Source organism: Geotrypetes seraphini, chromosome 19 (assembly GCF_902459505.1).
Source record: "Geotrypetes seraphini chromosome 19, aGeoSer1.1, whole genome shotgun sequence".
NCBI lineage: Eukaryota > Metazoa > Chordata > Amphibia > Gymnophiona > Dermophiidae > Geotrypetes > Geotrypetes seraphini.
The window spans coordinates 11,148,020-11,174,205 of NC_047102.1; the positions used below are offsets into that span (position 1 = coordinate 11,148,020).

Genomic DNA, 26,186 nt, shown 5'->3' on the forward strand with positions numbered 1-26,186 from the left:
AGGTTGGCCCTTATTGGTGGAATGAGGCATTATGACATCACCGTATGAGCTCTGGTTACCAGAGACAGACACTTTTCACACTCTTTATTTATTCAATTTTCTATACCATTCTCTCCAGGGAGTTCAGAACTGTTCACATGAATTTATTCAGGTACTCTAGCATTTTTCCCTGTCTGTCCTGGTGGGCTCACAATCTGTCTAATGTACCTGGGGTAATGGGGGGATTAAGCGACTTGCCCAGGGTCACAAGGAGCAGCTTGGATTTGAACCCGCAACCTCAGGGTGCTGAGGCTGGAGCTTTAACCACTGCGCCACACTCTCCCCCCATAAAGGGTGCATAGCCAGTAATGTCAAAATTGTGCAGCCCGGTCCCATTTAAACAGCCCGACCTAGGTTTTAATAATTTGAACAATGTCCCCTTGCTAGAGCTGTTTAAATTGGATCAGGTTGGTCTTCTCGCACTCAGTCTTGACAAACTGCAAATCGTACCAGTGTGTGGGCAGTGCGTCTTCTGTTTCCATTTGAAATGTGGGATGTATGTTGTAGAATTATTTTGTCTGGATGTACGACATGATTTCACTTGTCTCGGCGTTGTGGAGCTGGTGCTAATGAGACCAACATGGGATGAAAAAGAGCTTGGAGTCGGTCCTCTTTCATCTCCTCTAGCAGGGCTTTTTGTTCCCTTACAGAGCGGCCTTTCTATGTAGGGTTACCAGACGCCCGGATTTCCCCCTTTTGAGGACATGTCCGGGAGTCCGGACGGCTTTTCAAAACCCAGCACTTTGTCCGGGTTTTGAAAAGCTGTGTTGCGCCAGCGCGGCCATCACGCCATGACATCAAGCGCACACGCGTGTGATGTCATGGCGTGACAGCTGTGCATGCGCGGACTTCCTCCCTGCCTGACAAGAGCGGGGGGGGCGGGGCTAGGGGGGGCATAACTAGGCGGGAAAACCTAGTAATAATATGAGGCCTGAGAAGCTCCCAACTCAAGCTAATGGTCCTGCCACTGCTACAGCCATCTTATCAAAAGCCCAGGCGGGGGTGAAGAGGCTACAAAATAAAACCGCCAGAACGTTTGGGAAAAAAAAAAAAAAAAAATCCTTACAGGGTGGGAAAAGTGAATCGAATCAAAAAAATCAATTCAATAGGCCGAATCGAATTGAAAATTATTTCCCTGAATCGGGCAGCACTAGAACACAATTGGAAGGGTGCTGAAATTGCTCCCAGCTCATTCTCCTCTCATTGGTTGTGGCAAAATGGGCGGGGTGGGTGAATGCTAGTGAGTGAGTCACACAGGGTGCAACCACAGCTTGGTATGGTCTTGATGTACTTTATGATGAGACAGTTCTGGAGGCCGCACCTTCAAAAAGATCTAAAAAGGATGGAGTCGGTCCAGAGGAAGGCTACTAAAATGGTGTGTGGTCTTCGTGACCTAAAGATCTCAATCTGTATACTTTGGAGGAAAGTTGGGAGAGGGGAGATATGATAGAGATGTTTAAATACCTACGTAATGTAAATGCGCATGAGTCGAGTCTCTTTCATTTGAAAGGAAGCTCTGCAATGAGAGGGCATAGGAGGAAGTTAAGAGGTGATAGGCTCCGGAGTAATCTGAGGAAATACTTTTTTTCAGAAAGGGTGGTAGATGCGTGGAACAGTCTCCCAGAAGAGGTGGTGGAGACAGAGATTGTGTCTGATTTCAAGAAAGCCTGGGATAGGCACGTGGGATCTCTCGGAGAGTGAAAGAGGTAATGGTTACTGTGGATGGGCAGACTGGACGGGCCATTTGGCCTTTATCTGCCGTCATGTTTCTATTTGTTTATTGGGATTTATTAATCCCCTCTATGAAGAGAGATTCACCCAAGGCGTATTACGGCAAGTTTTAAAATCAGGTACCCTAGGTATTTTCCCCATCCACCTTGGTAGGCTCACAGTCTAAGGAACAGCTCCAGGATTAAACCCACATCCTTAGGGTGCTGCTCTAACCACTAGGCCACTCCAGAGGTTCCAGCAGATTTAGGCGAAAATCATGTGGCCCAAACTACAGAGTTAAAGCCAGATATACTAAACAACTCTTCCCTTAGAATGATACAGAAGAACATTACAGTACAGTGGTTTTAAGTCCAGTCCTCGGGGACTTCCTGCCCAGTTGGGTTTTCTGGATATCCACAATGACTATGCCGTAGATTTGCAAGCAATGTCTTCTTAGTATGTGATTTCCCTTATGCCTATTCATTGTGGCTATCCTGAAAACCTGACTGGCTGGGTGGTCCCTGGCAACCGACTTGGAAAGCACCGTTGCAGTGCATCTGGTCCTGTGTGAGCACAAATTAGAAACAGAAATGTGTAGACAAAAAAAAAAAAATCCCCGAAATGGGAACCGCAAGAGGGAGCGAGCGCATGCTGTGTAACACTGGAGAACCAAGAGGGAGAAGTCAATTTCCTCCTGCGTTGGACGAAATAAGATCTCAGATGCACATTTCAACCGTGCTGACAAGAGAAAGTCAAAGCCATCCCACACAAGAGCGAGCAGGGAAAAACTGTGCGCGAAACAGCAGCGAGGGAAGCCAGATGCGTTGCGTCCTGTCCCCAGGCCAGACAACTAATCTGAGCAGAGAGAAAATTGTGAATTTTCTCGACTGCTTGCCCTCTTTTGCCACTTTCTCTGCCAGTTTGGCACATGTGGCAAATTATCAGGCAAAAAGAGAGTTTTAAAAAATGTTTTCAGTGTGTCCTTTGCTTGGCCATCCATGTCCTCATTGGAGTAGGGTTACCAGATTTTCCAAATGGAAAATCTGGACCCCTAGACCCACCCCCGGTTCCACCCATCCCTGCCCTGTTACACCCCATTACGCTGCCTGTTCTCATCGGGCAAGAGGGCACCGCGCGTGCGCGGATGTGAAGCGATAATGTCACGCGCCATCATTGAGTATCATCCGCCCGAGGGCGATTTGTTGGAAGATTTTCAAAACCCGGACAAAGTGCCGGGTTATGAAAAGCTATCCAGACTCCCACCCCCCACCCCTCCCCAGGGGAAATCCAGACATCTGGCCACCCTACTGTGGAGTGAACTGATCTGATCATATGCAGAGCTGGGATATGAGCAAACATGATATCACCCAATGACATGATATCACCCAATGATAGAGTGACTCCTGGCCAGTTGTGTAGTAAGGGGAGGGGGGGCAGTCCGCCTCAGGTGCCATCTTGGTGGGGGCGCCGGCACCTGTCCTTCTCGCTGCTCCCCTGCTCCTTCCCACTCCCCCCCCCCACCGTACCGCTAGCTCTTTGCCAGCATTGGCTCTCCCTCTGATGTCACTTCTGGGTCCCGCACCTAGGAAGTGATGTCAGAGGGAGAGCCGACAGGAAGTTGGTGATGCTGCTCGCACCGGGAAAGTTAAAGAGGTAAGGGGGAAGGGAATGGGCACGTGTGCAGCAGGGGAGGGGCACCATCACCCCAGGTGCCTCTCACTCTCGCTATGCCACTGCTCCTGAGCCATTTAAATAGCGCTAAACTGGCTAAGCGATAATATTCAGTGCGAAATGGACGGTGAATATTAGCCTTACGGCCGGATTCTCTATATGGTACTGATATCAGTGGACACCTAAAAATCAGCCGCTGATCATGCGTCAATCACGCAATGGTGCCATATTGAGAATAGCGCCTCCGGGAAAGATAGGCGCTGGGAACATAGGCCAGGGTTTTCCAGGCCTACATTTCTGGCACTTGCCTTGCTGTGAGTTGCACCTACGTAGCCGCTTTATGGCACCTAATGCCACTTACAGCATTAGCCACGCCCACTGTGGCATTAGGTACCATAAAGCATCTACATAAGCGTGATTCTGGTGCGTTTTATTTAGGCCCCAGTAGGTGCTTTAAGATTGTGTTCATTTGCTGTTTTAATTGGTGTTTGTTAATTAACTTAGGCAACGGTGGGGCGCCATTTCTAGAATTTCCCCCTTAGTGGCTAGCAGGCTACGTCATGCAACTTAGCCAGCTATCCATGAAATTAAAAGCGCTAGCGGCCAAACTTAGTCCTTTAAGTTGCTGCTCTGTCTTTGGCCACTAGAAACTCAACTGGCCAACTTAATACTGCCTTAGCCGGCTAAGTTTCGAGCAGCCTAAAGCGGACTGAATATTCATTGCCAGTCACCGAAAATGGCCCGACATTGACTAGCCAGGCTCGGGCCTACAATGCTCCGGCAGAGAATATAAAGACGTCACTTTGAAATGGTCTTAGCATTTGAGACACATTCCTAATACGGGAATGGAATTTGCAAAGCTTCTCTTCGTAATTAAGATCCATGGCCCATGCGTTTTCTCATTTCCTGTGCAGAAAGCAAGCCTTCTGTCTCTTAACTAGTGATGGACAACAGTCCCTTTGTCATGCCATTATGGCCATAAGGACAGGATGTAGCCAAATGGCCAGCTGACTCCGTAGCAGAACATTTCTAAGGAATGCATTCACCAAACAGTGCTGTACGAGTCCAATGAGACTTACTGAATCAGAAGATCAAAGACTTTGGGGACAAATTCCCCCCCCCCCCCCACCCAGGCTCTTCTGATATTTACTAATGTGGATTTTATTCCCACCTTTTTCAATAGTAGCTCAACATGGGTTACATTCAGGTACCCTAAGTATTTCCCTGTTCCCCGAGGTTTCACAATCTAATTTCGTACTCAAGGGTTAAGTGATGTGCCCAAGATCACAAGAAGCAGCAGCAAGATTTGACCTGGACTTCTTGGAATGTCAAGTGGTTAGATGTCTAACCACTAAGCTACTCCTCCACTCTTCCAAAATAGGGTGAACTATTGATATGTAACTCATGCGATCATGAAATTTCTTGTTTTTTCCTGCTTGTTGTCATAAGAATATAAGAATAGCCTTACTGGGTCAGACCAATGGTCTATGAAGCCCAGTAGTCCGTTCTCGCGGTGGCCAATCCAGGTCACTAGTACCTGGCTAAAACCCAAGGAGTGACAAGAGAAAATAGAAAGGGAAGATGATACTTATTAATAGATCAATTCTGACTATACTTGTAAACTATGTCAAAGCCATCATAGCATCTAATGGATCGATGAGTACCAAAAAGTTATATATGTATAAAAAATATTTGTTAACACTAAATCAAAATTCCTATTAAATATTTAGGACAAAAAATGTGGTGGACATATAAATTAACAAAAATGATACCAAATACCACTTCCAGAGAGTAAGTATCTAAAATTAATTCTACAATGATTGTAACTACTCAGGAAAAGGCCTCAGAATGGGAGCTTACGCAAAGTCCTATCATGGACTGAAACTTCAGCGTAATTGCTCCTGCTCCAATCACTGGCCCCAAAAACCTGAGGATGTATTCAATACAGTTTACTTCAAGTTTGAATAAATATAATTTTTAAACTTTTTATAAGACCTTTATGTAAACTGTAACTTTTTAATAAACTATAGATACATCTCTCTATTAGTTTGCAATAGAATTTGACAACTAAGTACTTATCTTAATCGTTGTCATTATTAGTTCAGAAGTTGCCTGTAAGTTGCCGAAAATTGCCGACGTGGCCAGCGTTTCGTGGACTTATCACTCGGTCCACTGCTTCAGGGCCATAGGCAAAAACATGCAGGCATAGGCAAAAACAAGGCAGCTTTCTATGGAAAGTTCCATAGCAGAGAGACTGAGTGAAGTCTTTATGGAAAAAGAAGAGATCTATCTGAACCTGAAATGGTTTTTAAGGGTGACAACGCAGAAAACCCGGAAGAAATTTTGGTGAACCTGGAAGACGTACTGAGCCAAATCAACCAGTTGAAGAGTGATAAATCACCTGGACTGGATGGTATATTTTCCAGGATACTGAACAAACTCAAACATGAAATTGCAGATCTGCTTTTACTGATATGTAATCTGTCCCTAAAAGTTCCATAGAAAGCTGCCTTGTTTTTGCCTATGCCTGCATGTTTTTGCCTATGGCCCTGAAGCAGTGGACCGAGTGATAAGTCCACGAAACGCTGGCCACGTCGGCAATTTTCGGCAACTTACAGGCAACTTCTGAACTAATAATGACAACGATTAAGATAAGTACTTAGTTGTCAAATTCTATTGCAAACTAATAGAGAGATGTATCTATAGTTTATTAAAAAGTTACAGTTTACATAAAGGTCTTATAAAAAGTTTAAAAATTATATTTATTCAAACTTGAAGTAAACTGTATTGAATACATCCTCAGGTTTTTGGGGCCAGTGATTGGAGCAGGAGCAATTACGCTGAAGTTTCAGTCCATGATAGGACTTTGCGTAAGGTAAGCTCCCATTCTGAGGCCTTTTCCTGAGTAGTTACAATCATTGTAGAATTAATTTTAGATACTTACTCTCTGGAAGTGGTATTTGGTATCATTTTTGTATATTGTGTTTTGAACCACTTCGGGTGAATATATCTTGGACATATAAATTATACAGACTTCAGTCTTAGGAACCTCTTATGATGTATACCATTACAGGTTCCTGTCTTGTATATTGTTATAATCATCTATGTCCACCACCCCCTACCAAAAATTTTTTTTAATTTATTCAGTAACTTAATTTTATTCCCTAATGTATTTATTTAATGTTTTATTCCCTAATAAATTTAATATCACTAGATTTATTATAACACATTTAGAAAAATAGAATTATGAAAATTTAGAGAATCCTTTTGAAAAATCCTTTTAAAGTTCAATAAATTTATAGCTTAAGAAAACTTTATGTAAAGTGCGTGAAGTGCATGTGAAAAAAGTAACAGATAAATAATATTATGTGCAAAACAGCTTATTAAATGTAAAAAAATATATATGATGTGCAAAACTACTGATGGACAAAAAAGGAGAAAATAAAGAAATGAAAGAAAAGCAGGCAACACTTAGCTTTATCATGAGGTGGAACCAGCCACCATCAACGTTGATATGCTAAACAACTCCCGACGCCCTTTATTTTTAGAGGCGTTTCAACCCTGAACCGGGTCTTCTTCGGGGGAACTTCCAAACTCGAGTTGCCTTAGAATGCTAAACAAAAGAAACCGGCATTGTCAGCGCAAGACAAGCGTGAAAGGGATATAGTGAGCCAGTCTGATACTCGCGCAAATTTTTATGGAGAGACCAATGTCTTCTAGGTGGTCTTCTGGTGTCGCCGGCTTATAAAGCTTATTGGTCTCTCCATAAAAATTTGAGCGAGTATCAGATCATCGATCCATTAGATGCTATGATGGCTTTGACATAGTTTACAAGTATAGTCAGAATTGATCTATTAATAATTATCATCTTCCCTTTCTATTTTCTCTTGTCATCAATTGAGTTTTAGGGATGATATATATTTAAGGCCTTTTTACATATTAAAACCCAAGGAGTAGCAACATTCCAGCATCTCAAAGAATAACAACATTCTGGAACCCCAATGAGAGCAACATTCCAGAGCTGTGATGTCATAATGCCTCATTCCACGGTGCCTCAGGGCCAACCTCGTCAGTGATGTTACAATGGCTTGATTGTCCTATACTTGGTTCACGTAAGAACATAAGAATAGCCTTACTGGGCTAGATCGATGGTCCATCAAGCCCAGTAGCCTGTTCTCATGGTGGCCAATCCAGGTCCCTAGTACCTGGCCAAAGAGTATCAACATTCCATACAGAATCTCAAAGAATAGCAAGATTCCGGAATCCCAGAGAATAACAAGATTCTAGAATCCCAAAGAGTAGCAACATTCCATGCAGAATCTCAAAGAATAGCAAGATTCCGGAATCCCAGAGAGTAACAACATTCTGGAACCCCAATGAGAGCAACATTCCAGAGCTGTGATGTCATAATGCCTCATTCCACGGTGCCTTAGAGCCAACCTCATCAGTGATGTTACAATGGCTTGATTGTCCTATACTTGGCTCACGTAAGAACATAAGAATAGCCATACTGGGTCAGACCAATGGTCCATCAAGCCCAGTATCAAGCCTGTTCTCATGGTGGCCAATCCAGGTCCCTAGTACCTGGCCAAAACCCAAAGAGTAGCAACATTCCATACAGAATCTCAAAGAATAGCAAGATTCTAGAATCCCAAAGAGTAGCAACATTCCATGCTACTGATCCAGGGCAAGCAGAGGCTTCCCCCATGTTTTAATAACAGATTCTGGACATTTCCTCCAGGAATTTGTCCAAACCTTTCTTAAAACCAGTTACGCCAATGACAAGGGATAGGCCATTGACATTTCCTTTATTGTTTCCAACCGGAATGAAGCATCTCTAACCTCTCGAAACCTCTGAGCTGTAGTGCTGATCATTCAGGCTACTGTCCATGCATGCATTTTTTCGTATGCATTCCTAATTCAGGCAGTTTTTGTGTCTATAAACCATGCGTTCAGTATATGTGCGCTTACTCCTCTGTATTCTTTTGAAAATGCTGATTATAAAGCCCCATGGAGCCGAGTGAGAGAGCTGCCCTTTACTGCAACCCAGTAGGAGGGAGGGTTTAGAAAGCAGCTGCCTTCCCAATTACTCCCCAGACAAGGTTAAGGCCTGTCCAGACGCACACTAATTAGCCCTGTTTGCATTTCATAATTCTGAGAAATACCAGAAATCCCTTAGTCAGGCTTTACTGCTCGCTAGTAAGAGCCTCAAGAATCGTGCCATTCTAAATACGAAACATGGAGGCTGCTTTGTTGCCATGGAGTTTGGTATAAAGACTGTAGAAGCCCTGTTTTGTCAGCCTGAAAACGGCGGCAAACTCCATCTGTACAAAAGTAGCACAAAATGGTGGACGATCATCATGTACGGGCTATTGGGCACATCCTGAGATTACTGAACCCCTGTTGCTCCACAGAAAAGACTGGAAGTGTTGTTCATAGTGTATTCCAGATGACTGTTTTATAGTCGAGGAGAGTTTCATTTGCAATGAAATTTCATGGTATGATCATTTTACACGATTCAATGGTGGATTTAGCTTTGGTATGCTCAGTGAAGTCTTGGCAGCCCCCACCCCCCTTTAATATTCTTGGTGGACCTCCAATGCTTGCCTCAACCTACACTTACATTTTCTCTCATTCCTGACTTCTTTTTAGTAGAGAACAGTCTCAGTTGAGGTTTAGGAGATCACGTCAAGAGGCAGCAGCAAAAAAAATCATTGTTCCACCGTCGGGTAACAGATTCCAGGAACAGAACCAATGATAGCTGGGAGATTTTTTTGGCTTGAGAGGATTTCTCACTTCTTGCACTCCATCCCAAATGCATTCCCAAAATCCATATATTTCTCTAAGCTAGACAAAAAGATATTGACAAAAATCCAACTCATTGCAAGCAGAGCGATGTTACGAAAAGGCTTCGCAACCAATAAAAGTTTCAATGAGCTAGAAAATATAAACACACAAAAAAATACTGTAAGTAAAAAGAAATATCTATATAATGCCTTAAAAAATCTTACCCTGGACAAATAAATGACAAAGTGCAAAGTAAATAAAAATCAGTCTGGCCAAAATTCAAATTAATTGGCAAGGAACATCATCTGCCAACCGGTTAATTTGGTTGCATGTGGCAATCGGATCATTTCCTGTGACACTTAACCCTGCCGCTGTAGCTGAAAAGAGTGTTATTTTATTTTACAAAGTGTCAATTTACAATTTGAAATGTGAAATTGTGCAGCGGTTCGAAGTACAGCTGATAGGAAACCTTATGGTTGGCAACGGTATGCAATCGCACCTCATTCCCTCGCCAAAGCACTGAAACGGGGCTCACGTCGGAAGAGGTGGCGCTGTAAGATAAGTTTAACACGTTCGTATGCAATATCTAAAAAGATTTTAAAAACCTTCTCTTTTACAAAGGTGCGCTAAACACGCGATAATCGCTAACGCATGCATGTTATCCTATGGCCGCTAAATCCACGCTAAAACGCTTAGCACGCCTTTGTAAAAGAGGGCCTAAAACAGATTAATAGATAAGAAAGTAAAAGAAAGATACCCTTGCTGGATCAATGAAGATTGCAGCCTGGTTGGGTTAAGCTACCCGATCGGCAATCTGAAGGTCCCTTATCCGCAACACACCTCCTTTGCTATGAAGGCCATATAACATGCTATTCTATAAATGACACCAATCCTGAAACACCCATTCTTGAAATTCCATTAAGTGCCGAAGTTTGAACGCCATTTACTGAATCCAGTTAGGTGCACATAAGTCTAGATTCGGTAAAAGGCATCCAAATTTGGCATGAAGCATTCTGAGTTGAGCTTCCTACACCCAAACTTGGGCGCTGGGATTTTATGCCAGCTGGTTGGTTCTGGGGATGAGAAGGAGCTTCTGGGGCACTGTTAGGGAGAGATTAGAGAGCAGTCAAATCATCTCCTGAAGGTAGGAGGAAAGAGAGGGAGATGGAGAATGTGTTTGAAGGGGAAGGGGCTGAGTGGAAGAGGCAACGTTGACGTGCTCTTCTCTTTCCCAAAGTCCCCCCCCCCTTGTTTGACTTCCCTCCTGCTAATCTCCACACTGAATCTCAGGGTAAACACAGCTCAGAAGTTCCCAGGTATGTTCCCTCCATATCTGGTTTGCAGAGGGCCAAAATTATGACTTGGGAAGAAAGGTATCAAGACTTGTAGACCACCTTTTTGTAGTTTTACAACCACACTCAAAGCGGTTTACATGCAGGTACTTCAAGTATTTTCCTTATCTGTCCCAGTGGGCTCACAATCTATGTAATGTACCTGGTGGCAGTGGAGGATTAAGTGACTTGTCCAGGGTGGAGTGTGGGGTTTGAACACACAACCTCAGATGACGGAGGCTGTAGCTCTAACCACTTCACCACACTCTCCTCCAATACAACATCAGAAGTGACACAAGTATAGAACAATGAAGCTATTGTGACATCACTGATGAGGTTGGCTCTTATTGGTGGAATGAGGCATTATGACATCATGACATTATGACAGGTACTTTAAGCATTTTCCCTGTCGGCTCAAAATCTATCTAATGTACCTGAGGCAGTGGAGGATTAAGTGAGTTGCCTAGGGTCACAGGGAGCAGTGTGGGGTTTGAACCCACAACCTCAGGGTCCTGAGGCTGTAGCTCTATCCACTGCACCACACTCTCCTCGGAAAGCCTGTATCCATGCAATTTTAAAATAGCAGGCCTCAATCAAATGAGACTACTTTTTTTTTTTTTTTTTTGCTTTGGATGGTTAAATATAAAAGCTGGCCATAGTCTCACAGTATTTTTTTGTATAACATTTTGCTTGCATGATTTTTTTCCGCTAGTGGATCTGTTTCCTTATAGACATTTCAGGAAACTAAACGTCATGAACAAAAATAGGTTCTGTGGCCAAGTCATGCAAACAGATTGTCAGACAATTTTGCACTTGGTTTCCTTCCCTACTTTTATCGGAAGTCTGACCCAAAAAAGCACTTTGAGCTGCAGGAAAGGCAAGAACTGAAGGCCAACCCTACTTCGAAATCCTGGGTAGTAACATGTTATCACATCACGTTAGCTGAGAGCTCCTTCTCTTTCCGACAAGGAAGAATTCTATGAGCAGATGGTCCAACTCTGATAGACAATACTGCCTGGGACTCATTTTGAGGGAGCTCATCTCAGTAGAACTTAAGAGAGCTTGGCGCCAGATATCATCAACTTAGATCATGAAGAGTCTTCGAGCAGATGCTTCAGTGATCATTAATCGCACTCATTATGCCCTTGCTCTGCGGTTACTTGACATTTATAGAGAGTATAACTGTAGGACTGCTGTCTGGACCATTAGTGAACTTCAGCTGCTTTCATTCAGTCTGGCTCTGAACAGTTATCATCTTGATGGAACTCTTTGTGGGCCTGCAGCGCAATGCAGCATTTTAAGTCCAAGAATGACATTTTCTCTTAATCATGGCTAATGCACTTAATGATTTTAGCTTATAATTTCCATTTTATGCTAGACGTTCACTGCATTCCAATATCTGACACTCTCTGCTGAAAGCCATTGTGGGCTGCTTGCTACCAGCTCCCAGAAGTGAGTCACCGGCGCAGTGGAGGACCTTGGAAATGTATCCTGCAATTGTTCTTAGCTGGCAAAGGCCAGACAGGGCTATCGGAGAGGGGATTAGCGGTGGCTTTGTAGATTTCTTGCACAGCAGAATAAACGCATACCAGATCTCCATCTTCTCTCCTCCAACCATTTCGCTACTCCATTTTCCACTGGAGGACGTGCGATACACTTCCCTTGTGCAGCACAGACTAGGTGGGCCCCACTCCAAGATTAGAAGTTGAAACGTAATTAGCTAGGAGAAACAATAGATTAGCCAGCTTCATTTTCCAGAGCTTCAGTCTTGCGTCTTTTCTTTAGTAAGCCCTGTAGAATAGAATAAGCCACCGGTAAAATTAAGATTGATGCTAGACTCTGTAACATTCTGTAAACATCCAAAAGCTTTGGTTTTATAAGCAATCTTATAGTTGATGATTTTATAATGCTCTGGAAATTGACAACCATCTCAGAAACATGTTTGGTTTTGATGTATTGCCTTATTTTTTTTTTTTTTTTAGATATTATATACAGGTAGGTGTTGGTTTTATGTTTTTAATTTAGCATATTGAATTTTATATAACATAGGACCCCTTTTACAAAGCCTCACACTGGTCAGAAGATTTCAGCGTAGTGTCTACTGAAAACTCCCAGATCTTTTTCTTGGGAGCCGACACCGAAGGTGGACCTTAGCATAAGGTTACTGTGATTCGGATTATTTTTCCTGATGTGAATCACTTTGCATTTGTATGCTCAGTCTTCCAATTTCCTCAGGTCTTTCTTGCAGTTTTTCACAGTCCTCGTGTTTTGACAAATTTGAATAGATTTGTGTCATCTGCAAATTTAATTACCTCACTTATTGTTCCAATTTCCAGACCATTTATAAATGTGTCACATAGCACTGGTTCCAGTATAAATCCCTGCAGCACGCCACTATTTACCCTCCTCCATTGAGAAAAATGTCCATTTAACCCTACCCTCTGATTTCTGTTCAACAAATAACCAGTTCGTAATCCACAATAAAACATTGCCTCCTATCCTATGACTCTTTAATTTTCTCAGGAGTCTCTCTTGAGAAACTGAAACTTAGTCAAGAGCTTTCTGAAAATCTAGATACACCATATCAACTGGTCCCATTTATCCATGTTTATTCACACCTTGAAAGAAATGAAGCAGATTAGTGAGGGAAGACCTCCCTTTGTTGAACCCATGCTGACTCTGACCCATTAAACCATGTTTGACTATATGTTCTGTAATTTTATTTTATTTTTTTATAATAGTTTGCACTATTTTACCCGGCTTACCCATTCCAGATGGGAGACATTTTGGTCAGTCCTGGTTTTAAAATTACATCCCAAAGCAGTGTGGCATTTGAAGACTATGATTCTGTCCATTGAAATCAGTGCTTCAGATCCCATAATTGACTAGGATGTGGTTGGCAGAAATCTAGAACTGGCCAAAAAGTCTCCTTTCTGGAAAGGGTAACCTGCTCACCCTAAGTTTACTTGTCTCGAATCCTTTTAGAAAATTGGCATAACATTGGCCACCCTTCAATCTTCAGGTACTAAGGACAATTTTAGGGACAGATTACATATCAGTAAAAGCAGATCTGCAATTTCATGTTTGAGTTTGTTCAGTATCCTGGAAAATATACCATCCAGTCCAGGTGATTTATCACTCTTCAACTGGTTGATTTGGCTCAGTACGTCTTCCAGGTTCACCAAAATTTCTTCCGGGTTTTCTGCGTTGTCACCCTTAAAAACCATTTCAGGTTCAGATAGATCTCTTCTTTTTCCATAAAGACTTCACTCAGTCTCTCTGCTATGATCTGAGTGCCCCATTTGCTCCTTTATGATCCAATAGTCCCATGAACTCCCTCAATGGATTTCTGTGTCTGATGTACCTGAAAAAGTTGTTACTATGAGGTGTTGCCTCATTAGCAAGTTTCTCTTCATATTCTCTTTTAGCCTTCTTCATCAATGTTTTGCATCTTACTTGCCAATGCTTCTGCTTTTCTTTTTTCTTACCACCCCGGCACTAGCCAGGTAAGCCCTTTTGAAGTTTATACCTGAGGCAGAGGAATCTGAATGGACATTCTGTCTCCTCAGTTTGTTGCTTTAACCTTTAGACCACTCGTCCAAAGAGAATCTCATTGATACTGGAATAATCTATCTGTCACCTTCATAACGAGAGGACTTTGGTTGGCTGCTGAGGAAATAGATCATGCAGTAAAAAAAAAAAAAAAAATGATACTGAGATGTTCTCATTTGGATTATCATTCCTCTTCCTATGCAGTGATTACAAGCAGTTGCCTTGATTTTGAAGTCCTTTGCTTCTTTGTCATAGCCCCCTAGGAATAATGGTAAAGGAGAATGACACTCTCTCACTGCAGGTGGAAGTAGAGAATGACACAGGGACAAATTTTCCCTGTCCCCGCAGGAAACCGTTTTCCTGTCCCATCCCCGTGAGTTCTTTTCCTGTCCCTGCCCCATTCCTGCGAGCTTCGTCCTCATCTGCACAAGCCTCAAACCCTTTAAAATCATAAGTAGCAACGTTCTAGAGCTCAGATTGTGATGTCATACTGCCTCATTACACCAGTGCCTAAGCTCCGTCATCTGCACAAGCATCATACACTTTAAAATCATAAGTAGCAACGTTCTAGAGCTCAGATTGTGATGTCATACTGCCTCATTACACCAATGCCTAAGCTCCGTCATCTGCACAAGCATCATACACTTTAAAATCATAAGTAGCAACGTTCTAGAGCTCAGATTGTGATGTCATACTGCCTCATTACACCAATGCCTAAGCTCCGTCATCTGCACAAGCATCATACACTTTAAAATCATAAGTAGCAACGTTCTAGAGCTCAGATTGTGATGTCATAATGTCTCATTCCACCAATGCCTAAGCTCCGTCCTCATCTGCACAAGCCTCACTAAAATCATAAGCGTTCCAGGCTTGTGCGGTTAAGGCTGAGCTTACAGGAATGGGGCAGGAACAACGACAAAACTCACGAGGACAGAATGGGGAAATTGAGTTCCTGTGGGGACGGGGACAAATTTGTCTCCTTGTTATTCTCTAGGTGGAAGGGATTTTCCATGACGGACAAAACTTGGAAGAAGCCAGCAGCATGTCCGGTGCAAGTCATCTTACAGCGGTATCCAGCGCAGCCTGCCGTTGCTATGCCGGAGCTGACATCTCTGGTAGCTCTTCTGGTTTCTGCTGCATCCAGTAATTAAATTTCCTGCTGTTGCCGAGGCACAATTAGGCACAGTGGTGTCATCCCTAATTGTAAAATTATAGCAATTACTCTGAAGTACCTGGTTCTGCGGAGCTCTCCTGCCCCACAAGCTGCAGCTACAGAGAAATAATCAGCATTCTCTACTTGCGTTGATGCTATCAGGAGACATCATCACGACCGTTGCTCAGAGCATTATTGGAATCTCCGTCGCTTTATTATTCTAATTCCTTTTGGGACGACGCTTTGTGTTGTGCAGCGAAAGAAGCCACGATCGCCACATAACAGAATTAGAGGTGTGTGGATTTATTTCGTGAAAACGCCTTGGTCAAAACTTACCAGGAGCAATCTGAACCAATTTCATGAAACTGTGGCTTGAATTTATATGCCGCTCCTCGAGGAGGAGGAGGACATTCCGACCTCTCCTCTGAGTCCCCCTCGCTACGATTCGTTTACTCGAGGAGAGATCCGATCTTCTCTGTTACGGCACCTCAAACCCGGAACTTGCTTCCAATTTATATAAGAGAAAAAAAATCACTTAACCCCCCCCTCTTTTACAAAACCGCGCGATAGACGAAAATACTAACGCAAGCTCTAAGGAGGCGTTAGCCCTAACGCACCTTAGTAAAAGGAGCCTTTAGTAAGTTGAAAGGTCTCCTGAAAATCTGGCTTTTTAAGGACGCTTTCAACGGAGATGTTCGAATTTTATACAACTCAAACATCCTATAGCGTGCTAAAAATATTTTCTTTTAATGAAAATTAAATGGGTAACTCTTTCCCATCCTCTTGTCTTAATACCTATGTTCATTTTATTTTGTTTATGAATTGTGTTTAAATCTATCCTCCTCATGTGTCCTGTAGTGTCTTACCTTTATTAATTGTGTAATTTTTATTCTGAGTTGTTTTTTTAAAACTGTTACCCTGATTTTATTTGTAAATCGCATTGGATTGGGATATTGCGATCAAATCAGACTTTTAAAACTTGAAACTTGGTTGCAGGGGAACCGGATCGGGAATGACGCCAGGAACTACTTTTTCACAAAGCGGGTGATGGGTGCGGTGGCTTAGTAAGGAAAGGGCAGGGGGTGCCCTCTTCGCGGGGGTGCCGGTGCCTCTCCTCTTTCCCCCTCCCCCCGTGCACCTCTTTAAATGTTCACCGGCGTGAGCATCAGCATCAGCGTGTTGTTCACACTGGCCGTGGTTCCTTTCTGACATCACTTCCTCATCCCGGGACCAGGACATGATGTCAGAAGGGAGCCAAGGCTGGCACGAGCATCAGGTGAAAGATGGGGGGGAGGGAGGGGGTGCACTCAAGCAGTGGGCAAGAGATGGGCACACGGCAATGTCAACCACCACCACCCTGGGCGCCAACCTCCCTAGAGTGCATAGGAAGAGGTATGGCCAGTAGGAAAAAGGAGGTATTGATGCCCTGGTATAAGACTCTGGTGAGACCTCATTTAGAATATTGTGTACAATTCTAGAGGCCGCACCTTCAAAAAGATATAAAAAAGATGGAGTCGGTCCAGAGGAAGGCTATTAAAATGGTGTGTGGTCTTCGTGACTTAAAGATCTCAATCTGTATACTGTGGAGGAAAGGCGGGAGAGGGTAAATATGATAGAAACGTTTAAATACCTACGTGGCGTAAATGCGCATGAGTCGAGTCTCATTTGAAAGGAAGCTCTGCAATGAGAGGGCATAGGATGAAGTTAAGAGGCGATAGGCTCAGGAGTAATCTAAGGAAATACTTTTTTTTTTTTTTTTTACAGAAAGGGTGGTAGATGCGTGGAACAGTCTCCCGGAAGAGGTGGTGGAGACAGAGACTGTGCCCGAATTTCAAGAAAGCCTGGGATAGGCACGTGGGATCTCTCAGAGAGAGGAAGAGATAATAGTTACTGTGGATGGGCAGACTGGATGGGCCGTTTGGCCTTTATCATGTTTCTATACCCATAAAGCTCTATGACCTCATAACGCATACTACTCTATGACATCACAATGCAGGTGTAAAGAGCCTTAGCCTATAGGGAGAGGAGGCCTATGGGCCGATTGGATGGGCCAATCGGCCTTTATCTGCCATAAGGTTTCTATATTTCTTTAACTTGGTTATGAAAGCATTATTTCTGCTGTGTGTGTTTGTATTTATTTGGATCTTCGTATATGTGTTTCAGTAAATGCATATAGTATGTGGGAACACAAACAGCTTAGAAAGACTGGGAAGTATTTTCTCTGGCTGCTCAGAGCTTTTCAGTCTTTGATTAGCATCAATGAAAAAACATCTTTAGGATGCAATTAAGCTAAGTGTATTCTTCAGCATGGGGTGTTTAAATTAATTCTTAATTTAATGGGATTGTATTTTATTGAGCTTTTGCAGTAATTGAATATTTCTCTCTTAAAGGGCAAGCTGGGCCAATAAAAAGAGAGGGCGAGGCATATGACCTGCAAAGACTGACCACAGGACAGGCCGCTGCTAAGGTAAGGACGTGTGCGTCGGCTCTTTCATTTGCAAAAGGGATGCCAGGGGGGGGTTTAACGCTTTCATACGCAGCTGTCTTTCTGGAAATGCATCTCGAACACCTAATCAGCTTGATTTTCTGACCTGGTGATTTGACTTGACTGTCCTATACTTGGCTCACATAGAAACTAGGGTATGAATGGGTCCAGCCACTGACCCTCAAGCCTTGCATTGAAGAATGCTGGTGTAGAAGGACTGAGGTTGAGAGAGACACTAAAGAATGACAGTCTCTGATATCCAGAGCAGATATTGTGATGTCATAATGCCTCATTCCACCAATGCCCAAGAACCAACCTCATCAGTGATGTCACAATGGCTTCATTATCCTTGGCTCCCATAAGAATCAGAGTCTGAATGGGCCCAGCCACTGACTCTCAAGCCTTGCAATGAAGAATGCTGGTGTAGAAGAACTGAGGTTGAGATAGACACTGAAGAATGACATGGGATGGTTTCTCGCAGTTATCTGTGGGGACAGGAACGGTGATAAATTCTGTCACCCTGTCATTCTCTCCTTGTAGGCTCCTTCCACTGCTTGGCTTGGAAACAATTGAAGTATAGCTGTGGCATTAGTTTTTGTTACCTTTTATATTGCATTTTGGCTCCGGAAAAAGGAGAACAGATCGAGCCATCCAGGTTTTATTTCCATTGCTTTCAACGGAAGTCCAACCTGGATGTCTCGATCCGTCCTCCTTTTTCTGGAGCCATATGGTAACCCTAGGAGATAGGAGAGAGACCAATGCCTAATGAAGTGAGAGCTACAGAGGGAGGCAGCTGTGTTGTGGATCTGTTCCCACATGTCCTAATTCTCAGCCCTTGCCACACCAATCACTGGAGAAAATTAAGCTTCCTAGTCGAGCCGATTGCTTAGAAGTTGCTGCAGGAAACTGCTGTCCAAGCTGTGTGTGGGAAGAGAGCGGGAGCTTTTCTGTTTCACAAGCAGCACTTAAGATGTTTTTAGTCCTTTGAAAGATCCCCCATGCTTGAAACATTCCTGCTGGTAAGACTTTTCAACATGCAGCTGTTATGGTACACACAAGAGAGAGGGGGAAAATCGGCAGCAGAAACCCCAGTGGCAAAGAACAAGCTTCCAAGGAGGGCAAGCGTTTCAGGAAGGATGAGAAAAGAAGGGGAATTAATTGGGCTGGAGTCATGAGTGTTCTTCAGCTGGAATGTGAAAGCTGAGTTTGGCCGCTTCAGCCCAAGAATAAGCTGGCAAGGAGGAGAGAGTCTAGATGACAGCTGGGAATAACATATTCTGAGTCTTTGAAGCAGACATGCCTGCCGAGAAACTGACCAAAGCTTTAGGCTACATACTGGGCGTACATCTTTGTGAGACCCTTCGTTTGGGGGCCTAAAATTTTGAAGTGTGCACAGATCACTAATAAGTACATATTCCTACAGGGGTCTCCAAAGTAAGGCCCGCAATATGATTTTATCCGGCCCGCCGAAGAATTGTGTGGAAATGTGTCAATCGGACTAATTTTCCAATGAGAATACACACACACAGAAAAAAAAAACCAAGTGGACTGAGGGGCAGGACCCAGTATGAAGGTCTCGATTCGGGTTACTAGACGTCCAGATTTCCCCGGACATGTTCTTCTTTTGAGGACATCTCCAGGGGTCCGGACAACTTTTGTCCGGGTTTTGAAAAGCTTTCCATCGTGCAGGAGGGCATCCGCGCACGTGCTGCCCGCCGAGAACAGGCAGCGGGGGCGTGGCTGGGGCGGGATTGGGGGGGGGGGGCGAGGCTGGGGAGGCCGGATCGGGGGGGCAGGATGGGGCGGAACTGTGGATAGGTGGGACTGGGTGGGGCTGGGAGTCCGGGTTTTCCAGACAGAAAATCTGGTAACCCTAGTCTTGAAGGGGAACCTGAAACTCCGAGTTGGCATTTTAGATTCCATTTTCCGGGTTTTTTTTTCCTTCTCACCAACTGCTGTTTACTCTCAGTCATTTCAAAGCATATCATATCAGGCATCATTCTGGGGTAAAGATCTGGAACAATTACGTATGCTTACTAATACTTATGGGGAATTTAGGAGACACCTAAGAACATAAGCATTGCCTCTGCCGGGTCAGACCAGGGGTCCATCGCACCTGGCAGTCCGCTCCCGCGGCGGCCCCCCAGGTCCATGACCTGTAAGTGTTCCCTACCTAACCTAAAACGTCCATACCCTGTTCGCTTAATGTCCTGTAAGGTAAACCTCTATCTGTACCCTGTTATCCCCTTCGCTTCCAGGAAGTCATCCAGTCCCTCTATGAACCCCAGAATTGTACTCTGTCTTATCACCTCTCCAGGAAGCGCTTTCCAGGTGTCTACCACCCGTTGAGTGAAGAAGAACTTCCTTGCATTCGTTATGAATCTGTCTCGTCTCAGTTTTTCTGAATGACCTAAGAACATATCTGTTCCTGAAGTTCTTAGGCCGCTGATTTGTGCAATCTTTCCCACAATAACTGATCTCTAGAGCTGTCAGTCACTAGTTTTCAACTTTGTTAGTTCTACTCAACTTGTAGCGTTTTTAATCATTGTGAACCGCCTAGAACTTCACGGTCCTGCGGTCTAGAAACTGTTGTTGTTTTTATTATTAAAGCAGTCATGTCTGAAATATAGAAAGAGAGATTCAGGAACTTGGGAGACAGACCACTTTGGTCTACCGGACAATACATCCAGCTTCCAACCATCCAAACAGAAGCAGCTTATTTTTCTGGCCTCAAAATGAATGACTAACGTAATCACCCATGCAACGAGGTGTTAAGTTCCAGAAATACTCTCGGTGCAAGGATTATTACAGAGGTATGCTCTCCTCCTCCAGGGATACACAGGGAACGGTCATACAGCCCACCTGTCTTACCAAGGCAGTATTTACCTATCTTTCCTATTTGCCATTGTTTTATCTCCCCCTCCCCCCACCTCGGCCCATAATCCGCCCTGTCCGGCAGTCTCAGTGTACACACAGTCAGTCTCTCCCAATCTGCCAATCTTCATTTCTCCAGCTAATGTATTTTGGTCGATCTGTTTCTTTCTCATTCTTTTCATCAGTCATTATCTAATCTCTTTGTCTCTTTGATCTGTCTCTTTCTATATCTCAATCATCCATCTGTCCGTCTCTGTCTCGCTCCTCTTCAAATGTACGCACTCTTTAATACGAAAGGAGAGGGAGGGCTGATTTCTTAGTCTTGCGAAGTCGGGTTGCGGCGAGACGGAGTCTGAACCCTGCTGTTTACCCGATCTCACCAACCCTCCCTTTGCTATTTATCAAAGCGCTTGCGATATTTATAAAAGCGATTGGTTTCCATGGTCACAGAGGACAGGCTTTGGGCCCCCTGTACAGCAGCACAAACTTCGGGGATTTGTGACAGTCTAAGGATTAGTCATCCTTGCCAGAAAACCTGCTTCTAAAGTATACTTTTCCAGTTTTCCATTTGAATAAAACCAATTCTTTGCTAAGAGGAGATGATATTAACCCACACAAAATCCGTAAATCTGGTTTCTTGTAAGAAGATTTTCTTGCTTGCAATTACAGGAGTTTCATGGGCAACAATGGAACAGGGATGCCTCCTAGCACAAAGGTGTTGTGTTGAATTTGTATTTATCACCTTTCTTAGACATAATCCATCCCAAAGCAGCAGTAAAGTGTAATGATACAATACATAATACATTAGAAAATGCATCAAAATATAATATCAGAGTACAATTCAAACATACAAACTAATAAAATCAATATAGATCTCCTAAGGTTCTGCTTTAGGTGGATGGCAGAGACCTCTAGTGGTTGTACTAAAGTATTATACTGTGAGCTGTGCTTACCCCTGCAGGTTCCAGGACAAGGGGAGAGTTCTCCTGACCAGTGAAGTAATGTTAGGAGATGATTTCTTTTGAAGGGGATCTGGGATAAAACCCCTAGCCCTAGGTTCCCTGATCCTGATCATTATATCAGAAAGTAAAGGGAAGAATCTTTGGCTAGTCCAGCCGTTGTACCAGAAGAAGTAGAGAAATAGTGAGAAGTTTCAGGGATTACTTAGGCTTCTGCACTTACCTTAAAATGTACATTAATCATCTTTGGATGATTAATGAGGGGAAGATTCTCAAAACTTTAACGTGGTCGCTAAACCGGTTCCAGCTGGTTTAGTGTCCATGTGTTTTAGAGGGAAATATCAAAACAGCTTTTCTGAGCTTCCTAGCAGTCGCTGACTCTACCACGCAAATGTATTACAGTTAGGTCATTAATATTTAAATGAGCACCCTGAGTGATTTTCTATTATTGCCGAGTGATTCCCTAACCTCACTGTCCTACATTTGCGAGCAAAATTATCCGGCAGGTCTGAGCTTTACTTTCTGGTCAGTACCTGAGGGTTGATTAGTCCCCAGCAATGGGAGGGATGCCCACTCCCTCCTGCCGCCAAGCAGTACCCCCTGACATCGGATCATACAGGGCTGTTGCTTGGTGGTGGGAAGGAATGGGCATCCCTCTTGCTGCCAGGGCGGTTGTTTGACGTCGGCGATGGGAGGGAGTGATCTTGGCGGCGGAAGGGAGTGAGCATCCCTCCCACTGCTGGGGAGGTGTTGCTTGGTGGTGGGAGGGAGGGAGCAGCCCTCTCGCTGCCAGAGGTGTGTGTGTTTGTGTGTGGTTGCTTGATGGCGGCAGGAGGGAGTGGGCATCCCTCTCACTGTCAGGAGGGGTTGCATGATGTTGGCAGTGGAAGGGAGTGGGCATCCCTCTTGCTGCCAAGGCGGTTGTTTGACGTCGGCGATGGGAGGGAGTGATCTTGGCGGCGGAAGGGAGTGAGCATCCCTCCCACTGCTGGGGAGGTGTTGCTTGGTGGTGGGAGGGAGTGAGCAGCCCTCTCGCTGCCAGAGGTGTGTGTGTGTGTGTGTGGTTGCTTAATGGCGGCAGGAGGGAGTGGGCATCCCTCTCACTGTCAGGAGGGGTTGCATGATTTTGGCAGTGGAAGGGAGTGGGCATCCCTCTTGCTGCCAGGGCGGTTGTTTGACATCGGCGATGGGAGGGAGTGATCTTGGCGGCGGAAGGGAGTGAGCATCCCTCCCACTGCTGGGGAGGTGTTGCTTGGTGGTGGGAGGGAGGGAGCAGCCCTCTCGCTGCCAGAGGTGTGTGTGTGTGTGTGGTTGCTTGATGGCGGCAGGAGGGAGTGGGCATCCCTCCTGCCGATCTTTGATTTGGAGTCTTTCTTTTATTTGTGGGTTTATTCTGCGCATGTGCCAATCGCTATCACCAGCAATAAAGAGCAGCTGTTCCACTGCCCCTGTTCTCGGGAAAGGATCAACACGAAGATTCCTGGCATTCTCGTAAGAATAATGTCTCATTGACAACAGTTAAAGAACTTTCCAGTACCCCGTTTAAACCTGCAGCGTTTGACCGCTGACAAGAGTGTAATCGGTGATCCTATCAAAATACCAGAAAATGAATGGAAAACCCTGGCAGTCTAGGATGGGGGGTGTGGGGGTGGGGGGAGGGCAGGTAGGAGAATGGAATTGTCCAGAAGGTCCAACCTGTTTAATGAGTCTTTAATGAGGCAGGTATATGTAATCTAAAAGACGGAAGGGAAGTGACATACATGGCATGAGTTAAAGTATGTCTGAGACTTAACCTGTAACCCATTCTGAGCTCTTTGGAGAAAATGAATTAAATAAATAATGTTTTACAGGAGGAACTGGAAGATAGCACTGCACATCTGGACACCATGGAGGGGGACTGCCTGAGCTGCATGAAGTATCTTATGTTTGTGTTCAATTTCTTTATATTTGTAAGTATCTTCGGAAGGGGACTGTGCCCCTTCCTTCTACTAATTAGGGTTACCAGAGGATTGTCTGGGCTCCCGGAGAGGCTTTTCAAAACCCCGCATTTATCCGGGTTTTGGATAGCCCCGATGAATTCCGGCCTCTGAGCATGCGTGGATGACGTCACATGCATCCACGCATGCTCCAGGTCCTCCAGGCGCAACTGGAGCTCATCGAAGAAGACAGGAGGCTTTCAGGGGGCGGGACCAAATGGTGCTGGAGATGGAACTGGGCGTGGCTAGGCTTGAGCAGAATGGGGCAGGGCTGGAGGCAGAGTAGGGCGGGGTTATGTTTCCGGAGTTTTCCTTTGTAAAATATGGTAACCCTACTTCTAATGAACTGCATTTTTTTTTTTTTTTTCATTTTACAAGCCCAAGAAGGTCATGAAGTAAGAATTACTGATCAAAAATAAGTCACAAATGATTGCATATTGATAAGTACATAAGCATCGCCATACTGAGACAGATCACAGGTCCATCAAGCTCAGAATCTTGTTTCTAGCAGTGCCAATCCATATCACAAGTACCTGGCAAGATCCCAAAAAGAGTAAAGCTTGATTTTATGCTGTGTCCTACAGGAATAAGCAGTGGATTTTCCCAAGTTCATCTTAACAATGGCTTTTGGACTTTTAGGAAATTGTCCAAACATTTTTTTTTTTTTTTAATGGGAATGGGATCTTGTATACTACCATTTTGTGGCCGTGGTATTCAAAGTAGTGGGCACTGGAGGATTAAGGGGCTTGCCCAGGATCATAAGGAGCAGCATTGGGATTTGATCTCACAACTTTAGAATGACATGAGCCTATCACCTCTTAACTTCATCCCATGCCCTCTAACTCTGGAGTTTCCTTTCAATTGAAAGAAACTCGCCTCATGCGTATTTACGCCACCAAGGTATTTAAATGTCTCTATCATATTTCTCCTCTCCCACCTTTCCTCCAAAGTAGACATATTTGGGTTTTGGTCAGGTACTTGTGACCTAGATTGGTTACCATGAAGACGGGATACTGGGCTAGATGGACCATTGGTCTGACTCCGTAAGACTATTCTTATGTCCCCGTATGACATATGATGTGGTTGGAAAGTCTTGATTTTGTTTGTTCTTTGGGGAGAGGGAGGGGGACGGACCGCCCCAGGCGCCATCTTAGTGGGAGAGCCGGCACCTCTCCTCCTCTCTTCCCCACGCTCCTCCCCCTCCTTGAATTCCCCGCCTTCGTACCCCTAGCTCTTCACTTGCGAGCAGCGTCTTTAACCTGCCGCTCACGCCTGCCTCGGCTCCCCTCTGATGTTGCTTCTGGGTCCAATGACTAGGAAGTGACGTCAGAGGGATAGCCCACCCTGGTGCGGGCATCAAGTTAGTGATGATGCTGGCGCCGGGGAGTTAAAAAGGTACGAGGGAAGGGGAGGGGGGAGCACATGGTGGGGTGGGGGTGGGGTGGAGAAGGGAGCGAGGGGAGTTTCCACTGCCCCGGGCACCTCCTATTGGGTGAGTTGGTGGGTGGAGAGGGGGGAAGTGGCAGTACCTTCGGAATTGCAGCGTCTCTTTGGCGGAGAAACTATCTGCCCTCAATTTGTGATGAAATATTCTGATTGTCTATTTTCTCTTCTCTCAGCTGGGTGGTGTCTGTCTGCTGGGTCTTGGCATCTGGGTCATTGTGGATCCCACGGGTTTCCGAGAAATTGTGGCCGTGAACCCCCTGCTCTTCACAGGCGCATACATCTTACTAGCTATGGGCGCCATGCTCTTTCTACTGGGATTTCTGGGCTGCTGTGGAGCCATCCGGGAAAACAAATGCCTCCTCCTCTTTGTAGGTATTGCTCCGTGTGGTTTCCTAATGCGGCTGGCGAACGCTTATGCTTGTCCAGCCAATCCGAAATCGTGAGTGTTCGAGCATTCTAGGAGCATTTCATTTTGTGCAGTGGCATAGTTAGGGTGAGCGGCGCCCCTCCCCGCCCTCTTCTCTGCTCTCCCCCGCTCCTCCCTGACCCACTTGCCACGCCCCCTTCCCTTCCCCCTTACCTCTTAAATTTTCCCAGCGCTAGCAGTGTTACAAACGTCGTGTCGACTCTCCCTCCGATGCCACTTCCTAGGCACAGGGCCCGGAAGTGACATCGGAGAGATCCGACAGCTGGGAAAATTGAAGAAGTACGAGGGAAGGGATGGGGGCGCATGCATGTGGCAGAGGGGGTCGAGAAGGAGCATAGAGGAGGACGAGGGCTGGCACCCCCACCAAGACGCACATGGCATGACCATTTCCAGCTCTGTGAGGAGTTAATAAATAGTGTCAGGTCTGCCCGTAGGTACACATTCATGAATTGCAGTAAAGATGAAAGGAGATTAGCCCGACCCATCTGAAATATTCAGGGAGTTCTTTTTGAAAGTCCTCTACAAAAGGTTGAGGATGAGCTTGGCACACAATTCCTTGTGCTTTAACATCCCAAAATATTCTCATCACAGTTGGCTATCTCTTCTTCTTTTTAACCACTTCCATCCATCCTCCGCCCCCCCCTCCAATCCCTTCATCTCTCCAGCCTCTCCCATCCATTCTCCCCCCTTCCTCCTTTTCTCCTCTAAGCCACACTCATCCTTTCTCCTTACCTTTCCTGTCCAACCACTGCCATTCTTTCCTGCTCCGCTGTCTC

At 44.8% G+C, this 26,186-nt stretch overlaps 1 protein-coding gene across 3 annotated transcripts in view; it reads left to right on the forward strand.

The window, feature by feature from the left end:
• TSPAN18 (tetraspanin 18) overlaps positions 1–26,186 on the forward strand; it is a 106,644-nt gene that overhangs the window by 60,467 nt on the left and 19,991 nt on the right. For 2 of the 3 annotated variants that reach the window (XM_033928517.1, XM_033928516.1), the window contains 3 exons: positions 17,634–17,710; positions 23,412–23,510; positions 25,157–25,351. In XM_033928517.1, coding sequence (XP_033784408.1) covers positions 23,448–23,510; positions 25,157–25,351 — 258 coding nt within the window. In that variant the 5' untranslated portion in view covers positions 17,634–17,710; positions 23,412–23,447. Of the gene's footprint in view, positions 1–1,694; positions 1,746–17,633; positions 17,711–23,411; positions 23,511–25,156; positions 25,352–26,186 lie in introns of those variants that run through there. The other variant, XM_033928518.1, reaches the window with a different exon arrangement.